The sequence below is a fragment of the Penicillium samsonianum genome (genome assembly GCF_028829775.1).
Source record: "Penicillium samsonianum strain IBT 33392 chromosome Unknown utg000003l_segment0_segment0, whole genome shotgun sequence".
Classification (NCBI taxonomy): domain Eukaryota; kingdom Fungi; phylum Ascomycota; class Eurotiomycetes; order Eurotiales; family Aspergillaceae; genus Penicillium; species Penicillium samsonianum.
In genome coordinates, this window is record NW_026643261.1 from 363,980 (window position 1) to 389,507 (window position 25,528).

General features: G+C 47.5%; 9 protein-coding genes across 9 annotated transcripts; 3 read left to right on the forward strand and 6 right to left on the reverse strand.

The window, feature by feature from the left end:
* Positions 1–1,262: 1,262 nt before the first annotated feature.
* On the reverse strand, positions 1,263–3,128 carry N7471_003681 (alpha-amylase; the record flags this gene model as incomplete). Its single annotated transcript, XM_057276401.1, has 8 exons — positions 1,263–1,287; positions 1,370–1,622; positions 1,673–1,895; positions 1,965–1,985; positions 2,036–2,059; positions 2,118–2,302; positions 2,362–2,712; positions 2,777–3,128. The coding sequence occupies 8 exons, from the start codon at positions 3,126–3,128 to the stop codon at positions 1,263–1,265; spliced, it is 1,434 nt and encodes a 477-aa protein (XP_057136011.1).
* A 1,000-nt stretch (positions 3,129–4,128) lies between these two features.
* Positions 4,129–4,914, reverse strand: N7471_003682 (DUF3632 domain-containing protein; the record flags this gene model as incomplete). Its single annotated transcript, XM_057276402.1, has 1 exon — positions 4,129–4,914. The coding sequence occupies one exon, from the start codon at positions 4,912–4,914 to the stop codon at positions 4,129–4,131; it is 786 nt and encodes a 261-aa protein (XP_057136012.1).
* A 1,153-nt stretch (positions 4,915–6,067) lies between these two features.
* Positions 6,068–7,177, forward strand: N7471_003683 (putative mitochondrial phosphate carrier protein (Mir1); the record flags this gene model as incomplete). Its single annotated transcript, XM_057276403.1, has 4 exons — positions 6,068–6,115; positions 6,177–6,247; positions 6,313–6,732; positions 6,793–7,177. 4 exons carry the CDS (start codon positions 6,068–6,070, stop codon positions 7,175–7,177), a joined length of 924 nt encoding a protein of 307 aa, XP_057136013.1.
* Positions 7,178–8,231: 1,054 nt separating this feature from the next.
* N7471_003684 (putative proline racemase) lies at positions 8,232–9,110 on the reverse strand (the record flags this gene model as incomplete). Its single annotated transcript, XM_057276404.1, has 1 exon — positions 8,232–9,110. One exon carries the CDS (start codon positions 9,108–9,110, stop codon positions 8,232–8,234), a length of 879 nt encoding a protein of 292 aa, XP_057136014.1.
* Positions 9,111–11,652: 2,542 nt separating this feature from the next.
* Positions 11,653–12,149, forward strand: N7471_003685 (uncharacterized protein; the record flags this gene model as incomplete). Its single annotated transcript, XM_057276405.1, has 2 exons — positions 11,653–11,767; positions 11,824–12,149. The coding sequence occupies 2 exons, from the start codon at positions 11,653–11,655 to the stop codon at positions 12,147–12,149; spliced, it is 441 nt and encodes a 146-aa protein (XP_057136015.1).
* A 1,596-nt stretch (positions 12,150–13,745) lies between these two features.
* On the reverse strand, positions 13,746–16,687 carry N7471_003686 (polynucleotide adenylyltransferase). The gene is made up of 8 exons (XM_057276406.1): positions 16,338–16,687; positions 16,129–16,277; positions 15,691–16,065; positions 15,422–15,633; positions 14,750–15,371; positions 14,587–14,701; positions 14,417–14,534; positions 13,746–14,280 (listed from the first exon to the last, which is right to left on the reverse strand). Exons 1-8 carry the CDS (start codon positions 16,484–16,486, stop codon positions 14,227–14,229), a joined length of 1,794 nt encoding a protein of 597 aa, XP_057136016.1. The 5' UTR covers positions 16,487–16,687; the 3' UTR covers positions 13,746–14,226.
* A 223-nt stretch (positions 16,688–16,910) lies between these two features.
* Positions 16,911–18,313, reverse strand: N7471_003687 (homoserine acetyltransferase family protein; the record flags this gene model as incomplete). Its single annotated transcript, XM_057276407.1, has 6 exons — positions 16,911–17,044; positions 17,096–17,175; positions 17,244–17,391; positions 17,448–17,557; positions 17,617–18,112; positions 18,169–18,313. 6 exons carry the CDS (start codon positions 18,311–18,313, stop codon positions 16,911–16,913), a joined length of 1,113 nt encoding a protein of 370 aa, XP_057136017.1.
* A 442-nt stretch (positions 18,314–18,755) lies between these two features.
* On the reverse strand, positions 18,756–19,993 carry N7471_003688 (flavin reductase family protein). Its single transcript, XM_057276408.1, has 2 exons — positions 19,857–19,993; positions 18,756–19,721 (listed from the first exon to the last, which is right to left on the reverse strand). Exons 1-2 carry the CDS (start codon positions 19,913–19,915, stop codon positions 18,860–18,862), a joined length of 921 nt encoding a protein of 306 aa, XP_057136018.1. The 5' UTR covers positions 19,916–19,993; the 3' UTR covers positions 18,756–18,859.
* Positions 19,994–21,499: 1,506 nt separating this feature from the next.
* On the forward strand, positions 21,500–25,058 carry N7471_003689 (Zn(II)2Cys6 transcription factor; the record flags this gene model as incomplete). Its single annotated transcript, XM_057276409.1, has 4 exons — positions 21,500–21,615; positions 21,687–21,736; positions 21,796–24,036; positions 24,097–25,058. The coding sequence occupies 4 exons, from the start codon at positions 21,500–21,502 to the stop codon at positions 24,810–24,812; spliced, it is 3,123 nt and encodes a 1,040-aa protein (XP_057136019.1). The 3' UTR covers positions 24,813–25,058.
* Between the last annotated feature and the right edge of the window lie 470 nt (positions 25,059–25,528).

Genomic DNA, 25,528 nt, shown 5'->3' on the forward strand with positions numbered 1-25,528 from the left:
GAAACTACGAAGGCAATCCAAGCCCATGCAAAATCTTGAAGCAAATATCTCGACCGCATGCATCTAGTAAATTGGATATTGAATTCTTCAATGTGTGATGAGGGGTGAAGATCCTGCCGATCAATCGATGGATTGGTCTTGCATTAGCAATTGCGCCAGATAGCTTTCCCTGTCATGTAGTGAGGACCAATGGGGCACGCACAATTTTGGGCTGCCGAGCACTTGCTCCCATGATATGCGTGGTTTGCGTAGTAGACTAGTTAACCCGATCGAGCTATAGCCGATTTTAAGTATAAGGAAGCTCCCTGTAGCGGGGACGCCAATGCTGGGTACAACGGGAACGGGGTATTCCGCACAGCGTGGGCTCAACTTATTTTGTTCTCGGAGGATGGATCCGAAAGCGCTCCACATAGAATAAGCAAACGGTGCCGTTCAAGGGTATGCTGTCTCTTTCCGTATGTAAGGCTTAGGCAACTCATTTCTCGGGGATTGGGCTGATGTCGGCTAAGCTAAAATTCCCCGGTGTCGTTTCCGGTTGCGTGCTGACGAGTTCGGCTTTCTGGCCGATATGCCCTGACCGCCCAAAAGTCATGAGAACAAGAACTCAGAAGAGTCTCCAATCAAAAATCCCACCGGACAATATTCTTTGAAAAGAAATAGCTGTGTGGGTGTGCGGGCCTCGTGTTTGTCAAGGGCAGGTGATTCCGGGGTTGATGCCTGACGCACCAGTCACAAATATATTCTGCCTCAGGCATTCAACGATGTATACAGGCAACAAGGCGCCACCCGAGGACCTCGGGGACGTTCGACAATTATAAATGTTGAAATCTGTACATTTATAGTGGAGATACATGTATTATTAGCGGGGTCATCGCTGAGATTTGTCTTCAACTTCCATGCATTGACATAACATTACACCAACCTGGTCAATCCGCCAATTGCATAGTAGAGTTGACGTGCTACCCAGGTACGTCCCTTTCGTTTATTGAATTTGAGGGCTCTGCTTCGAGGCAAGTTTAGCCAAATATGTTGATGCAGTATGTCTGTCGTCATCTTTGAGTAACCAATGCACCCCATGTGCATCTACAAGATACCAAGAACTTACAAATGGAGCCTCAAACGGCCCGAAAATGCTTTGAATCCTGCGCAATTCCAGTAACAATGTATTATGAATTGACTCTCAACAAGCACAAGTATTAAAGCTCAATATAAATTAGTGTCTATCCACAGATGACCACAAAGATATTTTGTCACATAAACTCTTAGAGGCTGTATATGTCGTCGTTGCTAATATGAAATGACTAGTTAGTATCTCAATACCTGATTTGTGAACACCGAAACTCCACGGACCTTGGTGGATGGAACTTACAAAGGCCGATTAATTCCATTTCTCCCCTCCGCTTGAGAGTTCACCCAGACACTAACACTCATAGCGGCGACTGGGAAAACTCCATAGCCGCAGTGATTAATGAGTACCGTCTCATTTCGCCAGCCGAGAATATCTGTCCACAATTCCCCGGCATGTCTGTGACCGACAAACATGCGCTTGTAGGATGCGCCGCCGTTGCTAAGGATACAGGCAAGACCGAATGGGTGTTTATAGTTCCCGTAACGCACGAAACCTGTATAATTGTTAGAATTATCAATTCACATCCAAATAAACTATACTGACCAATGCAGTTCCTCCTATTGAAGTAGTCTCGTTGTTCCCCGTGTGCATATAGCTTTCGGGCACGCGTGAGTATGGGAAGCGTTCCGCTGCATGATGGCCCAGGCTGGGGCTCGGGTCCACCGTTGATTCCATAGAGGTCCCCGTAGAAAATGCATGGCTGTCCTTGGCTTCGGAGGAGGATTAAAGAGTATGCGAGAGGTTTGAAAAATGGGACGATGATAGTCTGTCAGGACCCTAAGCTATCATCCACGTCCCATGGCTGTATAACAGCTAAAATCTGGGTGTATCTCACCTCTAATGATTGTCCAGGTTGCTGTGTGATTGTAAGCTCCACTAATTCCACACAGGGGGAATTCAACACACCGTATCATGATTGCCAACAAAAGTCTGACGGTTAAAGTGATGGTTAGCGGCAAACATTTCCCACAAGATAATTGGGTCTTACTACTGCATGCGACGGCATCTGTTCTACCAACGTGCCTTTGAAAATCTTCCGCAGATCACCACCTGCAATCTTGGAAATAGCTGCAAACCGGCCCAAGAGTGGTACATCGAACAAGGAGACCCCATAATCCATTAGTTTGAGATACCCCAGAAGTAGACCCACCTCTCCTCTCCAGTACTCTGCGACTAGGAAATAATCAGCGCCAACCGTATTCCGCAAATGTGTCACAAATTCTTTCTGGAACGAGGCAGAATAATGCTTTGCTGCATCGATTCGCATTCCACTGATTGGTAATTCGTTGCCAATCCACTCCCCCATTTCAATATATCAGCTCGAACTTCTGGATGGGAATGGTCGAGATCGGCGAACATCAGATAGTCGTAGTTCCCATGCTCATCACTCACGTCCCTCGCCCAGTTTTTGTTATATCCCAGGGTCTTGTATATTGCATGCTGTTGGCTGGCATCGTCCCAGTCCACACCAGTAAAATGTTGCCAGTGATACTTCATAGAGCTGTACTTCTCCCCACGTCCGAGGAAGTCGAACCCGACCCAACCGTCGATGGTCATAGGTCGAGATATTTCAGTGTTCCGATCTGCAGCGTTGTTGACCTCCATAAGCGCTCTCATCTTCACATGGTCATCGGGGGAAAAAATCACCTTCTGGGTCCATCTTGACGACTGTGAATTTTTCGGTCAAATCTGCCCCAGCCTTCTGGTTCAAAACAGTATCCCAGTAAATTTCAATGTTCATGTCCTGTGCGGCCTGTACCAGGCTCTGAAGGTCTTCCTTTGGGCCCCATCGTGTGGCTCTGGTGCCCTTCTGGTCGAATTCCCCGAGATCATACAGATCGTAAATATCATACCCAATTCCAGATGGGTTCATCCCCTTGCACCCAGGAGGAATCCAGATGTTATCGACTCCGATATCTTTCAGGTCGGGAATTGCCTTGCGGAGGCGCTGCCAATGGCGTTGGTCAGCTGGCACATGCCATTCGAAGCCCTGCATCATGAGTGTGTTTTCGGGGGAGACCACGACTGCTTTTCATCAAGTCCGACAGGATCTACTCAATAGCGAGATGGTTAGCTCATAGCAGGAAATGCATAGAGATAAGTGATTAGAGAACCTTCGATCTCTCGCCACTTCTTGGCCCTTCTCCGTATCTTCAAACAGCAGCTTAGGAATGACAGCATTTGGTCGAGGCGTGTCTCTATCGCTAAAACGGTGATATTGATGTGGTTCTGGACCAGCTCAGGTCTCAGTAGCGTAGAGAGAAGTAATAATGGCATCCTGCAACCCTCAAATATACCATGGTGTCCAAAAATCAGGGCTGGGCGGAACTGACAAGTGACACTAACACACCCTGCTGTGCGAGATACATTGGCTGGTAGAAATTCAAAGACCTGCTCGGTGGGTTGGAAAAGCAAATGCTGCTCCGGTTTTGAAGATAAGATAAATGTTTCAATTAACATCTATTGATATGAACAGAGAGTTCTTATGTTCGTCTGCCTCTTCATAGAAGCTGATTTGCGCAGGTTATCACAGATTCACTCTGTCGACTATCCTAGGACACCCTTACCCCCTAGTGAGCTTTGTACAAATAGTCAATGCGATGAATCAGTGTCACGAATAGTTGACGTGTGGATCTCGAGCTACAATAGATATAGGTAGAGCATGGAAGATCCGTACTATCTTGTACAGTACCAAACATCTCGAATCGTGGGAACCAAGAACAAATGTAGCCAATCACACAACTTGCCAGGGGTGACTAAAAAGGACTGGTGTAAATGACTAAAGTAAGCGGCCTTCCTTGGAAATGCCTCAAAATAACCTTGGCGCAGTTACGATAACAACTTGAATGGTAACAAATTGTAAATACGTGTCCACAGTGGAGATGTGGCTTGTGCAAGGCAGAGCACTGTTGCGGCCAACTGACCCTTTTCATTATTTCTTATGCTATTGCTTCCAAGCTTGAAATGATCTTCTTATATTGTCAAAGCTGTGGTAATTCTTACGCCTCACTCTCAATCTCCTCCATCGACCGCTTTGCGTCCCTTGCTGCCGTTCTCACTTCGTCTCCAATCTCAACTTCTGTTACAGCCAATTCCCCAAATCTCTCCTTCCAAAACAGCCACCTCTCCTTACAAAACCCATGTTGACCCTTCCAAAGTGGGCCTCCTTTCCCGAGAGCGCCATCAAACCCTTCATTCCACTGATAAATATCTGCCCCCAGAATACTGATCCACGTAGCAGCAGCAGGAATCAATGCTTCTAGATTCCTCGCAGAGGATTGATCTGCTGGTTTTTCCAGTGCCTCGCGCAGGGTAATCAATGCAAACCAGGAGTATGCAAAGACAGGTTTCTTTGTCGCCATCAAACGTGCGGTGAATTTATCTCGGTTGATAATTCGCGAGATTGCGTTTCGCCGAGAGTCGGGAGGTCCAGCAGGTACGGTTGCATTCCATTCGTCGCGGAATTGCCAGCCAAGCATTGGTAGGTCTTTCCAGACTTGCATATCATGGAGTAAAATGGAGTCTCCGTTTGATGTTTTCGCATTCGGGAGTTTTGAGAGTTGAACTAGCACGGTGACAAGTTTAACATGGTGCTCGGGAAAATCGTATGCACACTTGAATATCAAGCTCCATAGGCTGGTAATTCCTCCCTCGGGATCTGAATCGTCTGCCAATGAGATTGAGGCCAAATATTCAGCGGCTTTCTGTGCAGATATACTGTCGCTGAACAGGTCTTGCAGAATGGCAAATCGAGAGGCAAAAATATCATCTGTGATGGCGACCATTTTGGGAGATGGTTGATCTGAAATGGGTTTTTGTGTAAACTAAGGGCAGCTGCAGAATGTTGTAATTTTCTAGATCCAAGTTCCGGGAATTTAATTGTCTCTTATCACTCTGCATGAATATTGGTCATATCAACCCTCAGCATTCCATAGCGGCCTCGTGGCCTTTATCTGCTGATCTCATTGGTTCTGATTCCAAGGTTGCATAGCTTCATCTCAAATTTTAGGATATGATTGATAGCCCTGAGCGCGCTAAGCCAGGGTCCTACGGCAGTATTTTGGGGCCCTCACTACATGTAGTTTTGAAGTGCCTCGGTTCTTTTTGGGAAATCAATTTAACCTCGTTATACTTGTACATCGATTTCAGCTACAGCCCTTACTTTGTATCCAATCAATAATCTAGATACCTTCAATCATAGGCTAAATAATATATCGAGGTTTCATTGTGATAGAACAATCATTTTCTGCTAGACGATAGTCTGAAGTATGGCTATATATGCACAACTTGTATACATAACAGGATGTATAGATAATAGAGTACAGTGGCCGCAAATATCCACCCTCAGATGTCAGACTAATACGTGTCCACTGTGACGTAGGGAGAGAGATGTGGCTGGTGCGAACAATCTTCCAGTCCCAACGTGGGTCTGATATTGCAATGAGTTTGTTTCATTGTATTGTAGCATACAGTGCAATGTACCCTATAGCAACAGTTCAACACCAATTCTATCACCATGAGCCTTGAATCAAAATTCTATGTCCAGAGCTAGCTTGAAATATGAGCCCTATCAAATCCCTTTTGCGGTTCCTAATCCCGCCTATTTCCGGCAACGGGTTCCAACCCATCAAACCATCCGGGATGCCGTCTAATAGTCAACATCAACCTCAAGTTGGGTTTGATAATTAGATCAATAGAATACATAACAATTGACCATGTAAAAAGGATTGCGAACAAAACGCTATGCGGTTGACCGGGCGATCGGAGGTTAGTGTGGCTACCGAGCGGCTCCCGCATTGGCCGCGAAAAGTTTTCGGGTTCGGCGGCCCCATCCCTTTCAAATCCTTTCTTCTTCTCTTCCACTCCCTAAGGCTTCAATTGCATCCCATCTTCTCCTCTCTTTAACGTTTTTCTTTACGTTATCTCACATCCGTCAAAATGGCTGCCACTATCGCCCCCAAGGAGGAGATGAGCGCTCTCAACCTCGTATGTTTTGAACCCTGAAACTCCATTCCATGCTTTAAACTGACTCGATTCTTGCTTCCAGTACTCTCGCTTCGCTTTCGCCGGTGCCATGTGCTGCGCCATCACCCACGGTGCTGCCACTCCTCTCGATGTGTAAGTTTCTGAATCTGTCGCCAGCGCGCCAACAAGAATTTCCGCTCATACCCTGTCCTCCACAGCGTCAAGACCCGTATCCAGCTTGACCCCGTCACCTACAACCGCGGTATGCTCGGTGGTTTCCGCCAGGTCATCCAGAACGAGGGTGCTGGCGCTCTCCTGACTGGTTTCGGTCCTACCGCCGCCGGTTACTTCCTCCAGGGTGCCTTCAAGTTCGGTGGATACGAGTTCTTCAAGCAGCAGTCCATCAACGCCCTTGGCTACGAGACTGCCAAGAACAACCGCACCGCCGTCTACCTCGCCTCCGCCGGTGCCGCTGAGTTCATTGCTGATATCGCCCTGTGCCCTCTCGAGGCCACCCGTATCCGTCTTGTCTCCCAGCCTACCTTCGCCAGCGGTCTCCTCCCTGCCATGACCCGCATCCTGAAGGAGGAGGGCATTGGTGCCTTCTACTCTGGATTCGGACCCATCCTGTTCAAGCAGTAGGTTTTTTCCCCTCTATACGTATCCCATTCAATTCCCACTAACTCGATTTCCCACAGGGTCCCCTACACCATGGCCAAGTTCGTCGTTTTCGAGAAGGTCTCCGAGACCATCCTCTCCAAGGTCAACAAGGAGACTCTCTCCGACAGTGGCAAGACCGGTATCAACCTCGGCTCCGGTCTCATCGCTGGTCTCGCCGCCGCCATCATCTCCCAGCCCGCCGACACCATGCTCTCCAAGATCAACAAGACCCAGGGTGCTCCTGGTGAGGGTACCGTCAGCCGTCTGATCAAGATCGGAAAAGAGCTCGGTATCCGTGGCTCTTACGGTGGTATTGGTGCCCGTCTCTTCATGGTTGGCTCCATCACTGCCGGTCAGTTCGCCATCTACGGTGACATCAAGCGCATGCTCGGTGCCACTGGCGGTGTTGAGATTGGTAAATAAATGACTCGAGTCTAATATGCTCGGGAGGATTATAGAGACTACCCTTAGAATTCCTTTTGTTTTACGCCTTGTCCATCCCCCAAACACGATGTACAATATTTTGTCTCAGTTTCCTTTCAAGAACAAGCTCGCCATTTTGTCACATTTACAATTATTTCCATTTCTTCCGTAAAGTAAGGGTATTTGTAGCGATTCTTGATTATTGACGCCTCAGGTGTAAAGCAATTGAATTTCAAGAGGCAGGTTGAGAGATGATGGCGGAATACCTCCAGGGCTACGGCGAGACCAGCAACGAGACTAGACCTAATACCGGTCATGTCGGCGCCGGAGAGAGTTCTCATGTTGACCTAGGGAGGGTGGATACATAGGGAGGGTGGAGCGTCTGTGTCTACATGTATAACTATAACGTCTTCCAGAGCACAGTCTAAGGTGGAGAGAGAAAAAGACAGCAAATAAAAACAACGACATCGCCTCCAAACGAACGGCGACCTTACGGCAGCAAAAATAATATCACAGAGAGAGAGAGAGAGGTATATATATATGGGGGGTCCTGTGGTAGGCGGCGCCACGTCGCACGTCGCTTGTGACAGCGCCATGTCGCCAGCTTGACCATAGGCCCAATCCCCAAAGAGCTCAGTCACGCACACTTCAATTTATGTTCACATGGGACAAACGCAGGTATAAAGATTACATTACACTACATTAATATGGCCACTATAAAGCAATGTCCCTCACAGAGAATCCATCAACCCCAAGGCCATCCTCCTTCTCTACCACAAAGGAATGATATCCAGTATAATACCCATATCCCTCGACACAGACTCGAACACTCCGCTGATCTCCTCCATTTGTGCCAGCATCAGCAAAAACAGACCCAACAAACCCAGAAAGACATCTATATGCACGAGTCACCAAAGAGTTATAGATCCTTTTCTCACCCACAGGCAAAGATCCTTTGGCATGTGCAAGAGCCACTCTCGCAGCAACACAGCCTCCAGTGGGAGACCGGTCAATCTGCTGATTTGCAAAGAAACAGAGCCCCGTCTCCTCGCTACTAGCATCCAGCTGCGCACGAGCAGCCGCCGTCCCCCTCCGGGGCACTAACATGTCCCAGTCGTGTATCCGTGATCATAATCCCATACAAGAACCCCTCCTCGGCAGTTCGAATATCCTGGGTGAGGTATTTCAAATCTGGATTTGTAACCACCGCCTCCTTGAGCAACTTCGTCGCATGATCCATATCCTGCAACTTAACCTCACCCAGACCACTAGGGAAGCCCAATTCCTCAGCACTAACCATACAATAGTACGCACCCCCATAAGCAAAGTCCGCCGTAACAGCAGTCTTACCACGAAGCTCAGCCCAGCGATATTTCTCAGGAACAGGAACCTGCAAGGAGATCGCGGTAGCAAACGACGGCACAGACACGAACGAAACAGGCCGCGACGCATCAGACTTCCCAGACCCTAAGGTGGGAACAGTAACCTCAACGACCCCACAGGGTACATGCAGATTAAGAGTCGTCGTCCGGGACACAGGATCATATTTCAATTCCCTCCGACGAGGAAATACCTTCTCGTCAACATCGACAAGGAACCGGCCCAGCGCGATCGTCGCATGTCCGCACATAGTCGAGAACCCTTCATTGTGCATGAACAGAACGCCCATATGGGCTTCTCCGGAGGCGACGAGCTCGGTCTCCGGGCGTAAGATCGCGCCGTACATGTCGTAGTGGCCGCGTGGCTCGAGCATGAGAACGCGGCGGAATTCGTCGAATTGCGCTTTTGCTTGCGCTCGTTGTTCCAGCAGTGTACCTGTTAGAGGTGGGATACCGTTCCAAATGATTCGTGTTGGTTCGCCTGCTGTGTGCATTTCGACGCAGGTTATCGGTCTGATCGGGCCTGGGGCTTCGAGGGGTTGTGGGATTTCCATGACGTTGGAGCTGGGAAGGGATTTTTTGATCTGATTGTTGGTTTATTTTTTAAAAAAAGAGGGTTTGCTCTGGTCGATGCGAATTGACAATGGTTTTATACGCATGATTCCCCTGAGGTCGGAATGCGATCCCGAAGTTCTAGATACCGGTTATCCTTTGCTTGAACAGGCAGGTGGGCGCCTGTCAAATCAAGGGCGTGGCCACCAATCGTTCTTGGCTTAGGTATGTATTTCCCTTTATGGGCGCTTCCTTGCTACACATATAGATTTACTTGTCTTAATTATATTTATATGCATACATAGTCTTCTGTTTATTTCTTAAAAAGTTGAAAAGTGGAGCGTGAGGGGTTCTATCTATACCCACTTTAATGTATACATGGATCAGTAATAATCACTAACCAGATCATGGATACGTAGTATCCCTTCTTGTCTTTCAATGAAAGCGCCAGGTGAATAAGATTTGAGCTGAGTCTAGAAGGGAGTTATATTCAAGATTTCCAGTTTCCTATTGTTTGGTTGGATCCCTTGCCAATTCGGACACGATCCGAATATTCTCGCAGTAAGGACATCATGAGAAACGAGGCTAAATAAACTCTTATGTCTGGACTATCTGTACACTGAACAGGTAAAAAGATCCATCCATTCACTGTACTGTTTTTTAAAGCTAATATGTTCAGATTATTCAAGGGCTAACATCAACTTCTTTCCGCATGCTTTTGGTAAATACACAGGGAGTCAAGAAAACAATCATAGAATTTCAGAGGGACGATTGGCCCAGGTAGCTGGTTTTGGTATTGACATCGGAGATTGGCGGCATCGTTAATAGTATATCCTAACCAAATCTAGGCCAATCCCATACCCCATACCTTTCCGGGGAACCAAGAATCTTTCGGTGGGGATTTGATATGCTCGGATGGTTATTTAAGGCGAGGTATGCCTTCTGATCCTGTGGCTATTCGAAACAATCGGCGGTAGTTAGAAGTAAAGTAGGAAGCAGGACCTACGAGCCTCTCTCGTTCAAGAATAATACGCCACGCCTGGCAACAGTTATGGGTAACAATCCACAAATATAGCTCTCGCCATCTTTATTGGATACGGAGATGGCGACATTTGCGTATGGAATGCTTTTAACATCTAGTGGCACACCAAACACGCCCCGAGAAGGTTCTATTGCCGAAATGATAAGATTTCTGGAGGTTCTACTCCGTTATAGTGGCACATATTTTCGACCACCGCCACTGGGTAGTACAATACCAAACTTATCTTTCGCTTTAGTATAGTCCACATATCTGACTGAACATAATTAAATTTACCTCAAATTCCTTGATTCGAATTCTTTTCTACTCTTCGTTCAGAAGTCACTCTTAAAAACTAAGAGCGACTCAACCACATCACACCCTACCTATGATATAGTTCAACCGCCGTTTTGACCACATCTCGGACAACAGTGAAGCAAAAAGAACGCCAGAAAGCCAAAAATATTGACCGACGCAGGGATCGAACCTGCAATCTCTTGATTCGTAGTCAAGCGCCTTGCCATTGGGCCAGCCGGCCGTGGAGGATTTTGATCCAGTTGTGATATATGGGGCGGCAGACTTTTAACTTTTTAGGGCAGGCCCCACTTAAAACGTCCGCATCGGGATTTTTGCACCGTTTTCGGGGCCAATTCTCTCAACCCATGTGTATATCAGATCAAGTCGACCGATATCAGATGGTCAAAGTGAGAATAGTTTAGCGATGGTGTGTGAAAGTGTGAGCTGGCAAAAGAAATAAAGGAAACAACTGGTGGCTTCTTGACCTAGACCCAGCTGGGGTCCAACAAGCTCCCCAATGGAAATTTCCCAAGCTTGTTTAGCAATTTGATTAAACCTATCATGTTAGGAAGATCATGGGACTCATCACCCCCTCAAAATAGACTTGTGTGTTGTATATCCTAGACGTTTTCTATGGCCTAGGATGTGGCACATTCAGGGGTAGAGCTGAGACATAAATATTCAAACAGATCCATCTTCATGAAACCTGGATGACGACTACATTCAATGAGTTTGATGCTGACTTCAATAATCCAACGGTTAGTACTGAGTGTATTCAAACTAATCTCATAGCAATCGCTTAATAGAAATTTCCCTAGCTTTCAAAGTGCTGACACCAAACTACCCATATATCGATTCTTTCTTGTTGATATTGATGGAGTCTCCCACGAGTCACTTGGGCCGAATGTCAGCGGATGACTGTTTCGAATCGAAATCTGATACATATTTTGTATGGGCCCTGGCTAATCAAGGGCTGAAGTGGGCCCTCCCCCTGACTACGAAAGCATTGGAATCATCATCTTTGTATTCACTTTCTGGCTCCAGGCCCTCATAGCCTCCTTTCCATCGACGTGGCTTTGTGTCGGTTAAACTTCATTTGACTTCCGGGTCATATGTTTCCGAGTGTCAAAGTTGTAGGTCTTGTAAGCAGGTATATATATATACATCAACTAATTTCTGCTTCTTCAAATCTCTCCATACTCATCCTCTTCAAACAATCATCCTTCAAAATGCATTTCACCAACTTTATTGCCTTGCTTGCTGCACCAGCTATCGTGGCAGCTACCCTCGATCCAGCTTCGTCAAACACCAAGGGTTACAAACCGAGCAGCCTGAACTGTGGTGGTGTGTGATGGCAACGAAGAATGAACGAGTTTTCTTGTGCTGACTGTCATAAATAGCCACAAAGGTCTCTAAAGCCATCCAAGCGGCCGAGTGCTCCCACAACACTCGTACTTCCAAGACCCAAACATTTGCCGTCTTCGAGACCGACCACCAATATGACTCCAACAACGGCGCTCCCTACGGCACATGCAGTGCGTATACCTGCACTGCTCCAACAAGTGATGAGTTGGAGGAGAACTCAGACTACTGGGTCTTTTATTGGAGCAGTGATGGAAAGAGCACCGGATACGGCACGACCTGTATCAAGGACCCCCAGACTGGAGAGTGTGGTTGCGAGAACTCGGATGGTACTTTTGTTGCCGGCAGTGATAGCTGTACCTAGATATACATAGGTGGAGATCTCCTGGCTATCTACTCTATAGCGATCTATGATTTACATCCTGGAAATATAAATAGATGTCCCCGAAACTGCAATCGACGGCGCTTAGAAGACGAGGTTTCTTTCTTTCTTTTTTTCCAATATATCATCTCGGGGTTGAATCTCTGCCAGGTAACAGGAATGTATTCTGTTCAATTTGCCTATAAAAACACCCCTCATTTCTATTTCATCGGCGATGGAGTTCCCCCTGACTCTCACGCCATTGGTTTGGCTGATAGCAATGATATGGGGAATCACCGAGAGCTTTCACGCCTAGGTATGGACAGTTTCCATTCTGCAGTCTGGGATATATATTGTTCGTGTCCTATGTAGAGTCTCGGATGAGATCCGAGAATCGTGCCATTTGGAAATCGGCGTGTCAAGACCTCACCATTACCTCAGACTGTTTACATCCCAGCCTCTAGTAAGGTATATTCTGATCAGTGAATCAAGAATCACCGGCGAATATATTATGAAAATGACCTTTTGTAACATCTGGATAGGCCTGGGCACAGATACCACCTCTGGTGGTTTTGCACGGAGTACAAATCGTACAGATAGAGCATTCTGCTATACTTTATTTAGGCCTTTAGGTGGGTATCTTACTAGTCAAAAAATAATAAAATACATTGATTTAATTGAAGTGTTTGTATTTCCGAAGAGGAAGACTTAACACTAGTTGTAAAGTGTGAGTAGCCTTGTTTAGATCCTTGTCGTTTCATTTGGTATCATTTGATGACACCACTCGAACGATATACACCCATACTTCCAAGGTTGTAGATCCGAAAATGTTGATGTGGATCAACTCCACCTAGCTTTTATTGGTCAATGGCTAACCTCTGAGAATACCCATCGGCCTTTTTTTTTTTTACAGAAAACCTTGGAAAGATCCTGGGACGATCTAATTTATCCTTCATTCCAAGGTTGATTGTAAACCGCTATACTTTTGCGCGACATGTATCACAAGCTTGAGGAAGCAAATATAACCAGCTCGCATAGCTCAGTTGGTAGAGCGCGTGACTAGTATTATCTCTAGTCCATCACGAGGTCTGTCGTTCAAATCGGCATGTGAGCATTTTTTATTTAATACATTTTTTTATTTCCTCCAATTGATATTTCGAAGGTTAACAGAACAGTGACATCAAAGTCAAATCCCAGTCCAGACTGAAGGCAAGCAGTTGTAAATACTACCTCACAGCACGCAAGCTTGAGGTGGACTGTTCGTCTGCGAGTTGACTGGCAGAACCACGAGTAGAGGCATTCCCCACGCATAAATTAAGAGATATCGCCAGTGCTGTCTTATATATTTATATATGAGAGTCATGCGATGCACCATGCTGTTGACGCCCCGGACCATTCACCAACTGCTAATGGAAGAAGGCAAGAGGAAATTGTCTCTCGAATGAATAAACTCCCTAGGACTGCGATACAGTGTTGTAGATACTGACTGTTAGAGCCTGAAGGAAGGGAAATAGCCAAGAGCAATATTGCTAGGATGTAATCAACAAAGTGAAAGATAATTTGTGGATTATGTGTAGCCCACATACTGTGGGACACGTCCTTGCATTCAACTATCTTAACTATCTGTAAGATGGCGAATGAATACGCCCACCTGGGCAGAGGGAAGCCACCTGTTCCACCGACAACGAAATACTACACCAACCAAATAGACGAGATAATGAATAAATCCGGCCCATATACATATGCGCCGTGAGAAATATGCCCAGTAAGAGGTGAAGTGTAAAAGGGCGGGGAAAAAGAAAGGTGTCTAGTCTAGCTGTTGGGCAAGCAACGCAAAAGACAAAAGACGAAAGACGAAGAGAAGAACGAACCAACCTTATGCTCCGAGAGCACGGGACGTTCACTGTAGAGAAGGGTAACACTCAAAGATGGCGAGGAGTTAGATGTTCGGTTGGTGGGGGTAGAACTGCAAGCTGCAATATTAGGTCAGAGACCACAAGCAATTTGAGGTTCTGATATCAATTTGATGTTGGGGACCAGCCCCGGCGGGATGGAGGGAGCGAAGGGGAGACAGGGAGTTTCAGGCGGGAGTTGCGGAGGTAACTTGGCGTTTCGCGGCTCCTTCGGTTGAACCCTGGGAATCGAAGTTGGTATTAGTTATTCTTAGTTGTCGACATCCTGGGGGTTTGGTTTGCACGGCGTTTGATCACGGGTTTCAGGGTTGATGTTTTGCCAGGTTAGGCCGATCTCACTCGCTTCGGCACACTTACGTCCAACTCGCCAATGCTGCGTTTCTGGCCCGCTGCCTCGGACCGTTTGGTAACTTTCTTCTTTGGCCGAGAGGCCCGTGTCTCACCGGGTTGGAAGACATCGTCGGGCAAGTCAAAGCTAGAGGGGTTTAGATAAAATCCACACAAGACCGGGCAGAGGAGGAACTTACCTGCGAACATGGGTGACAGCCAACTCCATGACTTCTTCCTGGTATCCCGGCCATGAGGTGCAGGTTGACTTGAAGATCTGTGAGTCGGTTGATATATCTAAAGATCGCGATTGGCCTTGAAAAAAGTTAGGAAATGTCATATAGGGGGATGCGGTGCGATTACCTGGCTCCAGAGGTTTTAGCTCCAGGCCGATGTAATAAGTCGTCGTGTAGACAGTCTGGCCATCATTATCGACCGTGCCCTCGACCTTGCCCTCGGCCGGCCCTGGGACCTCTGCATTTTCGAGGGTGTTCTGGACTGCGGCTTGGTGAGCAGCATCCTTAGTCTCATCGGTCATCGCAGTCTTTGTGCCTTTAGCCTGATATTGTGTTGACCCATTCTTGACTGCTTCCATTTCTTGCTCGTTCTTGATGAGATGGATTCTTTCAAATCCCTTGGGAAATGGGTGTGCCACTGCAACAATTGGCTTGCGATCTAAAGCACCAACGAGGTGACGCAGCTTGGACTCAACGAGACCTGACCACACGGACTCCGCCTCCTTGGTCTTGCTAGAAGCGGTGATGCTGAGATAGTATTTGTAGTCGTGGGTGAAGAATGTGTGGCGCGCAAATAGATCCTGCCACGAGAGCTGCTTCATAAAGATCTTGTCTACCATGTCGCCACCTCGCTGCAGCTCCCTGAGAATAACAGCCTTGGTGGACATGCTGATGTTGTGAGTTGCGCACATGGAGGGATAAGCAGGAGTGATGATAGGCATAAGGTGGAATCGATCACCATGGTAAATCTGATAGTTCTTAGCCCATATGGTCAGCGAAAGGGGTGCTTTGTACTTACCTTTGGGTTCCAGACTTTTATCTGAAGGGGTCCATCCTCGATCTGTTTCAATAAGACAGGCTGAGGCCAATTCCACTTGTTCATGATTCTGAAGAACTTCCCCACAATAACAGAGCCAGTTGCTTGCGGGTATAGTTGACAAACTCGAGCCACCAGCATCGCCCATGCAACACCGCCAGGGAATCCGACAATGTTGGAGTAGATCGCTCGTCCTATACAGATAATCAGACAAGTTGGATAGTGATATACAGAGACATAGTAATACTTACGTTGAGCCCAGAGTTTGATCGCACGCAATGCAAGGCGGAATGTCTTTTGTTGGGGGACAAGCTCCAGTATTTCATCTGTGACACGAGTTCCATTTAGCGATCGCACCTCTCGTTCGTCCAATCCTCTGAGATAATCATTATTCTTCAAATCCAGGTTCATCGGGATAGCGGGAACGACGAGGCGGGCAAAAATCAGATCGATACTGATTCCACACAGCTCAAGCTTGATAATTGGAACGAACGCATCCGGCACGGGAGTCATCTTTTCAATGGCTCCCTCGGAAGCCATTCTTTGGAGGATAGGGGGAAATTCAGCGAAGAAATCATCGATCAGGACATGTTTAGGTCCAACGACTAGAGTATCGATATCGGAGCCTACAAGCAATCATCGTCAATACGGACATGAGAGCTTGGATCCATACGTAGGTGAACGCTTACCTGGTCCGTATACACCCAGTCTATAACTTCCATACGTGAAGATTTTACCCCCGGAAGCCTCGACAGCAGCAGGAGATAGACCCTTCTTGCGACTGACGACTTGAACAAATTCCACTGTGACGCGCTGTAGTAACTGGAGCACTTGTTTTCTATTCCGCAATCATCAGTCTCGGGGCTCTGGCGCTTTCCTTGTTGAAATGCGAACACACCTCCGTTCCGTTTCAGTCGGTAGCTCGAAGTTGTTCTGAGCCTTGAGCTCGGCAATGAGATCGTCGTTCGCAGAAAGTTCATCCTTGGTCGGCAGGACGGTCGAGATCGGGGGTGTAACACCCCATTGTCGGACAGGTGGCGTAGCCATTGTGGGTAGGAAGCCGAGATGGTAAGATTCGAGATATAGTCTCACAAGGCGTGTGAAGATAGGGATTAGATAACGCGAGCAGAGTTGTCGACGAGCTTGCGAGGCAAGCAGCCCAGGAAGAAATTAAGTGCTGCTGGGAAAGTGAGAACAATCAATGAGAACAAATACAATTCCGTGAGTGAGACAGGAAGAGACAGAAACAGTGAGAGAAATGGAATTGAAGAAGGAAGTTGGTCGCCGCGCAAGGTTCATCGGCGCTTCCAGGGCCCCAGGGCAGGCGCTTACTCAGCGTCACATGATCGGTATCTATCTACTTTTTTTGGCGACGACGAACTAACACTACGATTTTCAACCATCAAGAGATTTCATTTATGACTGAAATCATATTAGAATGCTACATTGTCGTGTTTTGTGGCTTTGTTAGTTAATTGAGCGTGCTCTGGAGCTTCTCGGCCAGAGAATTGACTTCATCACCTCCGTTGTCTGCAAAGAATTGAGAAAGCTTGTTATCAAGCCATTCAACATCCTCCGGATTATCGCCTGGACCACCTGCCCAATCTGTCCACCCAGTTAGCTTCGTATTTACTTGGAATTTATTGTTAAACTCACGACCCCAGATCGAAGGAAAGATATCCAAGGTTCCAATGCCCGGCTTCATACAAGCAACTTCATACTCTGAGTCTTCAGGCCTGATGTGATGTGATTATCAGGTTAGTTTCACTTCGTTTAAAAGGGAGAATATATGATACCAACTTACGGGAAGTAAAGATCGGTTTTTGCCGGCAAAACCAGCGCTTTTGCTTTGATGGATGCCATCGCCTTTTCAAAGTCCCCATTGTATGGATCTTGCTGCGAGACATCACCATTTTGCCAGGTCTGTAGCATGACTAGCATATTTTCGGGTTCTTTAGAACATTTGTCAGCTCTCTGACACAACTGGTTCATTGGGATCAAACAGAACCTTTAGAACAAGCCCATTTCTCCCAGAAGTTGACCATGAAGTCTTCAAGTCCCTTGAAACCCAGCACAGTTTCATACAACTTGTGTCGATAGAAAGCCTGACTGAATCCCCTGTTTCCATTTGGGTCAGATAAGGGTTAAAAGTTAAACGTCAACACAGAATTTCTTACCATCCAGCATACACACGGCCCAATGCCTTGAGGCCAATATCCTTCTCTTCAGCTGTCCAAGCATGCGCTTCTGCCGTCTCTCTATTAAGGCCGATCTCTCCTGGCCCCGCAGATCGGCTCTTCTTCACCGCAATCAAAGAGCTTTTGACGCCCTCAAGGAAGACCTGGTTGTGCAGCGAGGTTTTCGCAGCCGTACAAAATGGAACCACAAGATCCATGAAGTCAGGATACTGAGTTGCCCATTGGAAAGTCTGGGCCCCTCCCATAGACCAACCAACAACGGCGCGCAAATGCGTGATGCCCATGTGTTTGGTAACCAGCTCATGCTGAGCCCGCACATTGTCGTAGAATGACACCTTCGGGAATGGCCCGGGGCTCGGCTGGTTGGATGGAGAGGAGGACTGGCCATTTCCGAACAGGGCTGGAACTATGATGAAGAAATTGTTCGGGTTCAGGAGCTTGTCATCTCCGATCAACCAGAAGTTGTCGGATAGCGCTGGAAGCAGTATTAGAGTGGTTTGGGGGATAATATAGGATCGTATCTAGATATACCTCCGGAAAACCAAGTTGGATAGACGATTGCTGGAGACTTGGGATCGCCAAATGTCTTGTATGCGATATGGGCATTCTCGATCCTCTCCCCGCTCTGGAGCTCCCAGTCTCCAAGCTTGAAAGTTTCGTATTGCTCCTGTGACATGATCGCTTTTTTGATGGAACCTTGGAAACAGTATGAAGTGAAATGATACTTGTCTTTGATAAATGGGTATCCTCCAATTTATAGTTCTACAGTTGGAGATACTTATCAACCCCGCTCTGCCCTCCGCATGAGACACGGCTTGAGTCGGAGCTCCTTATCCCCCGTCGATTTGAAATATATAGGTGTGAAACATCCCACCAAGGAATGTTTGTAATTTCGGCGAGATATCTAGTAAGCATCTAGGATAGATTCAAGCTAAAATTGCTAGGTAAACCCCAAGAAATGGGCCCGGCCCCGATGGGATACCGTGCTTACAAAACTTCCTCCGGAATTAGGAGCGGGGTGGACAACCTTGCCCAAAAAGTCCTACATAAAGGTTACGTATACTGAGCAGGAGACACCTACATTGTACATACATGATTGTACTATTGGTTTGCAGATTGTGCATCAAAGTTTATACAAGCTGATTTTTTGCTTCTGGCTGTATGACTTCAGAATCTATATACTCTATTATATGACAAAGCTCTTGGGGGTGAAACCAGAGCTCTAAAATTGTGGTCTAGGGATCTCCATGGCCTCCGTGGTTCGACCATATGAGATACCACCTAGACGACTAATAGGCTTGAGAACCTTCAGGTCGACGACATTCCTTTCCTCATTGACAGCATCATCCCTAACCCAGAAACGAACACCCTCAATAATAGCAAGCACACCCGATTTCTTACCCGGGGTGACCCGACTCTCAAACTCCTTCAATTCAACAAGCTTGCCCTCAATAGAAAGAATGGACTCCTTGACACGGGCAGGCTTCACAACAGAGGTAGGTGCCTGGTGCAGCCCCGAGGTCTCCCATTCGGAGACACCGTAAGGGGCATTTATAGCAGTAGAGTTGGCAGCTTCAATGAAATGCTCGGAGATAATGTTGATAACACACTCCCCAGTCTCACTCAGGTTCTTCAATGAATCCTTGGCTCTCTCCATCGACCCAGAAAAGCCAACCGTGAACAGCGGCGGGTCGTGGTTGATGACCTGTGCATAGCTGAACGGGGCGAGGTTTGTGGTCTTGCCATCCGCAGACTGAGTACTGACGAGTGCGATCGGTCGTGGGACCATTCCTGAAATCAGGAACTTATAGTTCGAGGCCACGGGCCGGCCCTCCTCATTGGGGTCGATCTCGATGTGGTCCTTCTTCAGGCTCTCGCCGTCGTCATTTGCGCCATCGCCTTCCTTCCATGTGGGTTTTGGGGACTTGGTGTATGTGATCTCGGCGTCGCGGCGAAAATCTGGCCGCGAGGCTTGGGTTTCTTCGAAGTCCGGGTGGACTTTCAACATTGCGCCGGTGTGGCTAAATAGTCGAGTGGGGTGATTGGGTTGGAATGGTGCGCGGATGGTTAAAAGACGATTGGCACTTGAGATTATAAATCAGCGATGGTGTCAGTGTGCATGTCCACCCCACGGGTGGGCTGCCCCGCGTAGCAGGTGTGGTGACGAGAGCGTCACCTCCGTCATGCTCTCTAGAAAGTGAAGGCAGTGAAATACTTACTAAGGTTCCAACAATGAGAGCCTCCGAGTATTTCGGAAGGCAGATCCAAGTAGACACATGGAGGCAATGAAGGCAGTTGTTTGATTTCGTCAAATTCTTATCGCATTTACTATCTCTAATACAAGCCTCGGTTGCAGCTTAGTGCCACCGGTGGATTTGGCTGAAAATTTGTATTGCCACGCGCTGTATGCCGCCTTATCTCATAAAAGGTGTGTGTGGATATACTTCCTATACCGACTATCGGGCCGACTCCGGGGAGATCCCCGGGGGGGGAACAATGCCCTGGAGAAATCACACCGAGTCATGTCATAGGGATTTTCAATCCTCCCATATGTAATAAACCTCTGTTTAGCAGGCTCCAACGGATTATCATGAAATTGTGTATTATATAGAACATTAAAACTTGAAAACACTAATATCGGGCATATAAACCCCAACGCTAGTCCCTTCTCTTGGGACATGGAAGAACAAAAACTATAAAAGAAGTATGTACATAGTTCTTTTTGCCTTTCTGGTTTTACAATCAGGATTCTTAGAAACCTCCTCAAAAGGATAGTCAAGAGTCAAGAATGATAGACAATAATAAAGACGTCTAGAAGAGTTTAAAACAGATGGTAAAAGGAGTAAAAAAACATCATAAACGGCTGGCTAAAAGCACCCTTCACCTGACCTTCTGGAAACTGCCCATGTGGAGCCTTTCAGTAAATACTGTATTCTACAATCCTTCGGGGAGGGATTTCCCTGATTGGGAAATTCCCCAAGCCCTTTAGTATAAGCTTAAATATACCTAGGTAACAAACCACCTTGGAACCAAATCAACCATTTTAGATGCCCACGAGTATATATACATGTGTGTTGCTAAGAAAAAGATTAAAACGATTCCAAATTTGATATACTCCCTTGAAAACGTGGGGGAGTGAAATACGGGCCCAAACCCACTCTCCCCATAAAAGCCCCATATGCCCCAAAGTCTGGACTCTAGGTACTCGGAGTTGATGCGATGAATTTCAATGTTTTGATCCTATTCTAAATCTTTTAATTCATTGAAAATCCATTATTTTATATTTTGATTTTGTATTTATATATTCCCTACTATGTACACATGTACATGTATTTCTACCTTAGGAGTAAAGCAAGCATAGTACATTATATGACATATAAAACACAAGGATCGCCCCCAGACATCCCATGACCGATTGTCGCTCCCGAACGGGGATGGTGTGGCTCTGTTTCCGGCGTAGCGGTCAAGGGGGGGGGAATCGACTCCGATGTTTTCGATCAGAACATTACCTTACACAAATACATCGTGAGATTTCCAAAAAGTTTGGGAAATGTAAAATGTGCCCTGAGAGTGGCGTAGTACAAGCGAGGGCAATCACGAGGGCTTATCGACTCCCCTCTTCCCCAACTTTTCTCCCTTGAACACTTCACACCACTTTTTGATCCCTTATTGGCCTTGACATATTGGCCCCCGTTTATTTCCCTCATGAATTTTTCGCTACACACCTTCCCTGCCTCATCTGTTCGACCCTTCTCCCTGAATCTTAGAATCAAAGCTCCGCGCCGAGAACCCACCGACTCGCTGAAGCTGAAAGTGTGCAGGTACCCAATGGGTCGAGGCCACGGATAATTATTGGCTCGCCATGAGCCCTCCTTCTCCCAAGACGAAGAATGGCGGCAATCCTTCTGCCCCCAGACAAATCCGCTTTGTCGCAACCGACGGGCAGCCGCAAACCAAGCGCCGCCGCGTTAATGCCGCGTAAGTGGACCCCATGGAGTATAATTTTGTCGGTCAAGACGCTGACGTCACTTTGTTTTGTTTTGTTTTAGCTGCTTAACATGTCGCCGGCGCAAGATTCGATGTTCCGGTGAACAACCAGGTAGGATATGCAGGATGTCTCGCTTGCGAATACCTCGCTGACGGAATACGCGAGGAAAGTGTGTAAGACTTGCTCCGACTACAAGCATGTCTGCCTCGGATACACCGAATCGACCGCACACCTGCGAACGCAGTCCGACTCCGCACCCCGAGCGCCGCCGCGCCTTTCCGCTCCGAATGAATTGACAAGCCAGCGCGCTTCCCGGGCAGTCGAAAGCAGCTCCCCCGAACCAACGCCAACATCGATACCCAAGGCCCCCGCGGATAAGTCCATCCAGACGAAAGCGCCCGGATCAAAGGATATCTCTTCTTTTGGGGATGCTTCTTCACTCGCGAACAAGGAATTGGATACACAAGCTATTGGGGACAGTCCAGCGAGTGGTCGTACCTCTGTGAGTTCAGGGAGTCGCACGCATGTCCCATATTTTCGATACTTCGGCCCTACCGCGATTGTACCGGGTTTTAAACAAATGGTTGTGCAAGTTCGAGGTTCTCGCAGGAGTAACCCGTCTACGTCCTCAGACTCTCCCTCTCCTCTTCGGAGCCCTAAACCGTCCGATATTCCCACAAGACCCCTGGTCACTGCCGCGGATAATAGGGAAAGCCGCGATTCGAACATCCCATTTTATGACCGAGATGATACGCTTCCAGTTTCGAATCTTGTATCCCATTTATGCGAACTCTTCTTTGCCCACCTGGGCTGCAGCTTTCCTTTCCTACAACGAGAGAGGTTTCTCCAGGACCTCAAAGAGAAAAAGGTTGACACCATGTTGGTAGACGCAGTGTGTTCGTTAGCTGCGAGATTCTCAATTCATCCATCACTTGGTCCTCCACAGGCACCTCCTATCGATCGCTTGCAACGGCCACTTGACGATAAAAAGTGGGATCGTGGTCTGCCCTTCGGTCATCGTGCGATGAGCGCTCTGGTCGATTCACTGCCATGTCCAACTCTTTCTGCCGTCCAAGCCTGCTTATTGCTCGCTTATGAACAATTCGGATCAAATCACGACAGTGGACTCTGGATGTACCTTGGAATATCCATTCGCATGGCACAGGATCTTGGGCTGCAGAAGGTCCAAGGTCTCAAACATAATTATGGCAAGAGCGGCGTCACACCGAGTGAAGTGATGACAGGCCATGCTGGGAAACTAAGAGAGGAACAGTATGATGATCTTGATGTACATCTGACACCCACGACTGCCCAACAGCCTTCGGTTGAGGAGCGTGCCCGGGAGCGCGAACGGGTAGACTCATTCTGGAGCATCTTTTTCCTAGACCGAGTCATCTCCTCGGGTACCGGGAGGCCAGTGACACTACGCGATGAGGATATTGAACTCTGCTTCCCTCTTCAGTCTGAATCTCAGCTACCAAATGGGTGGCCCGCGCCTTTCCCACCGCTTATTCGGATCATTCATCTGTACGGCCGGGTGACCGACCTTATTAATGGCATCCAGGATGTCAAGCTCGTCACGCCTGACACGTTGAAGATGTTGGCTGGGATGGAAAGCGATCTGACCGGCATCTATCAACGCTTGTCCCCAAGACTTCATTTCAACGCAGCCAATTTTCAAGCCTATGTCAAAGCCAAAGAGGGGACTAATTTTATTCTTCTCCATTTTTGGTTTCATACTCTCATTGTTCTCCTTCACCAACCGACATTGTTGAACTCATTTGGTGGATCAATCCAACATCTCTATCCGAATAGTCGTGAGCTGTCGATGTCATCTGCCAAAACTATTGCCGATATCCTATCCTTCTCCGAGCTTGTTGATGGGAAAAGCTTCATTGGCAACCCTTTCACGAGCCAGCCGATGTACATAGCAGCGTGCGCATTCCTCATGGAAAGTGCTTACTATGCGTCTTCATCCTCGGGGGCTGAGTCACACCAACCTCAGCCATTGTTGGCGAATCAATCCAGTGGGTTCGTGATGCCCACTATGGAGTCCTCAAATGGGACAGAACGGAAGTCTACGGCGAAGCATATCCTGCTTGCTTCTGCCGCCAAGGAGAATTATCAGCGGTGTTATAAGGCCTTGAAAGCACTGAATACGTATTGGGAAGGCACTGGGTATATTCTGACAGTGCTGGATCAGAAGGCCAAGGGGATTGTCGATCCTCTCCTTTACGCCGTGGAGGATATCGAAAACACCGAAGGTATCGCCCCAGGGCAGCCTCTTGGGCCAGGAGCTTGGCGTGCAGGCAAAGCACCGACGGACTCTGGCTTTGATCCAGAAAGACCAGCCGGGGTCGCGGATATCTCATCTGATGGGAAATGGTCACCACACATTGATCCAAGTCAAGGTTTGTTGGATCCGTTGGTATCCATGATAAGCATATCACTAACAGCTTATGTCTCGACAGCTATCGGGTGGGCACTCACAGGAGCAACCAATTCTTCACAGCCCAACTTGAGTCTACTCTATCAGATGTCCACGACTGAGGCGGAGTCTCCGTCCAATAGACCAACATACTCATCGCAGTACAGCCACAGCTACCCAGTCCTGCCAACAGATGCCGGCGAAGGGCCAAGCTCTTCATATCCACAATCTATTGCACCAGCCAGGGCTCACGAAGAAATGACACCCTCACTCGCGACAGGAAATGCTAAATACCCCGATGTTCAATCCAGAACAATTAGCACTGACCCCTCTTATTACATGGGCATAAATCCAACGTATCCCGAATCAAACACGCGAACAACACGCCCCGCAGAGACAGCACATTCTACTTTTCCCGGGATGTTATCCTCCGGGCTACCAACTTCACATATGGATACCCAGCCCTCCCCCTATAATTACTCGATACCTCAATCGACAGCCGAGCACCAAACCAGAGACCAAATGGGATCTCATGACCCAGGTGCCGATCTCCAGCCGACCATGGACGATGCCCACGGGATGATGATCGGGAGTCATGAGGTCGATATGAACTCTATCCACCATCAGGACTCTTTCCCGTTCGTTAACGGCGAGATCCTTCCGTGGCTGGAATACCTCCCTCAAGATGTCCTCAGTTTCTTCGGTGACCATCAAAATTATCCCCTTCTGAGCCCTGATGATGTGTCACAGCCTCCGTAACGTTTGATGTTCCTTTCCTATAGTACATATATCTTTTGGGACGGTTTGCATTTGCATGTGTTCCAGCGACTGGCTTCTGCTTTTCTTTATATATTTTTGACCGAGATATGCTTTTCTGGCGTCAGGTTGGATGATATCCTTGGCCAGCACTAGATCGCCTGATTTTGGTTGTGTATGTACCCCGGCATGTTTGACTTGGTGTTCAAGTGCCGTCATTTTTAATAGACTCAAAACAAGACTTTCTTTGCAGCATTGATTCCTCCGAGATCCCGCCAGAAGGTATAAAAGCCAGGATAAGTTCCATGTTCAATATCTACGATGTACAAGAACAGTCGGCCGCTTATGCGGCCTTGCCAAGTCTTTTTCAGTAGTCCTTTATGTTAGACTTTTCAGAGTCATTTGAGATGTCTTTTTAGATGTCTTTATTGGTGGTCTTTATTGGTGGTCTTCTTAGATCGTCTTTTCAGATGTCTGTTTTTATAGATATTTTCTCCCCGTTCTTAGTTTGCTAAGTAGACGACGGAAAAGGCGGAAAAAAGACTTAAATTGTGAAAACGTCTTTTCTATGTATAGCCTTTGACTCGAGGACATCGTGTGGCTTGATGATCGACCATGTCAGTCGGTTGCCCAGAACAACGGGGGCGGTGAGCGACTTGTCAACACACGTTCAGTTGTCTTGGATTCCACGTTGACACAAAGGGAGGAGGTATGTGGAA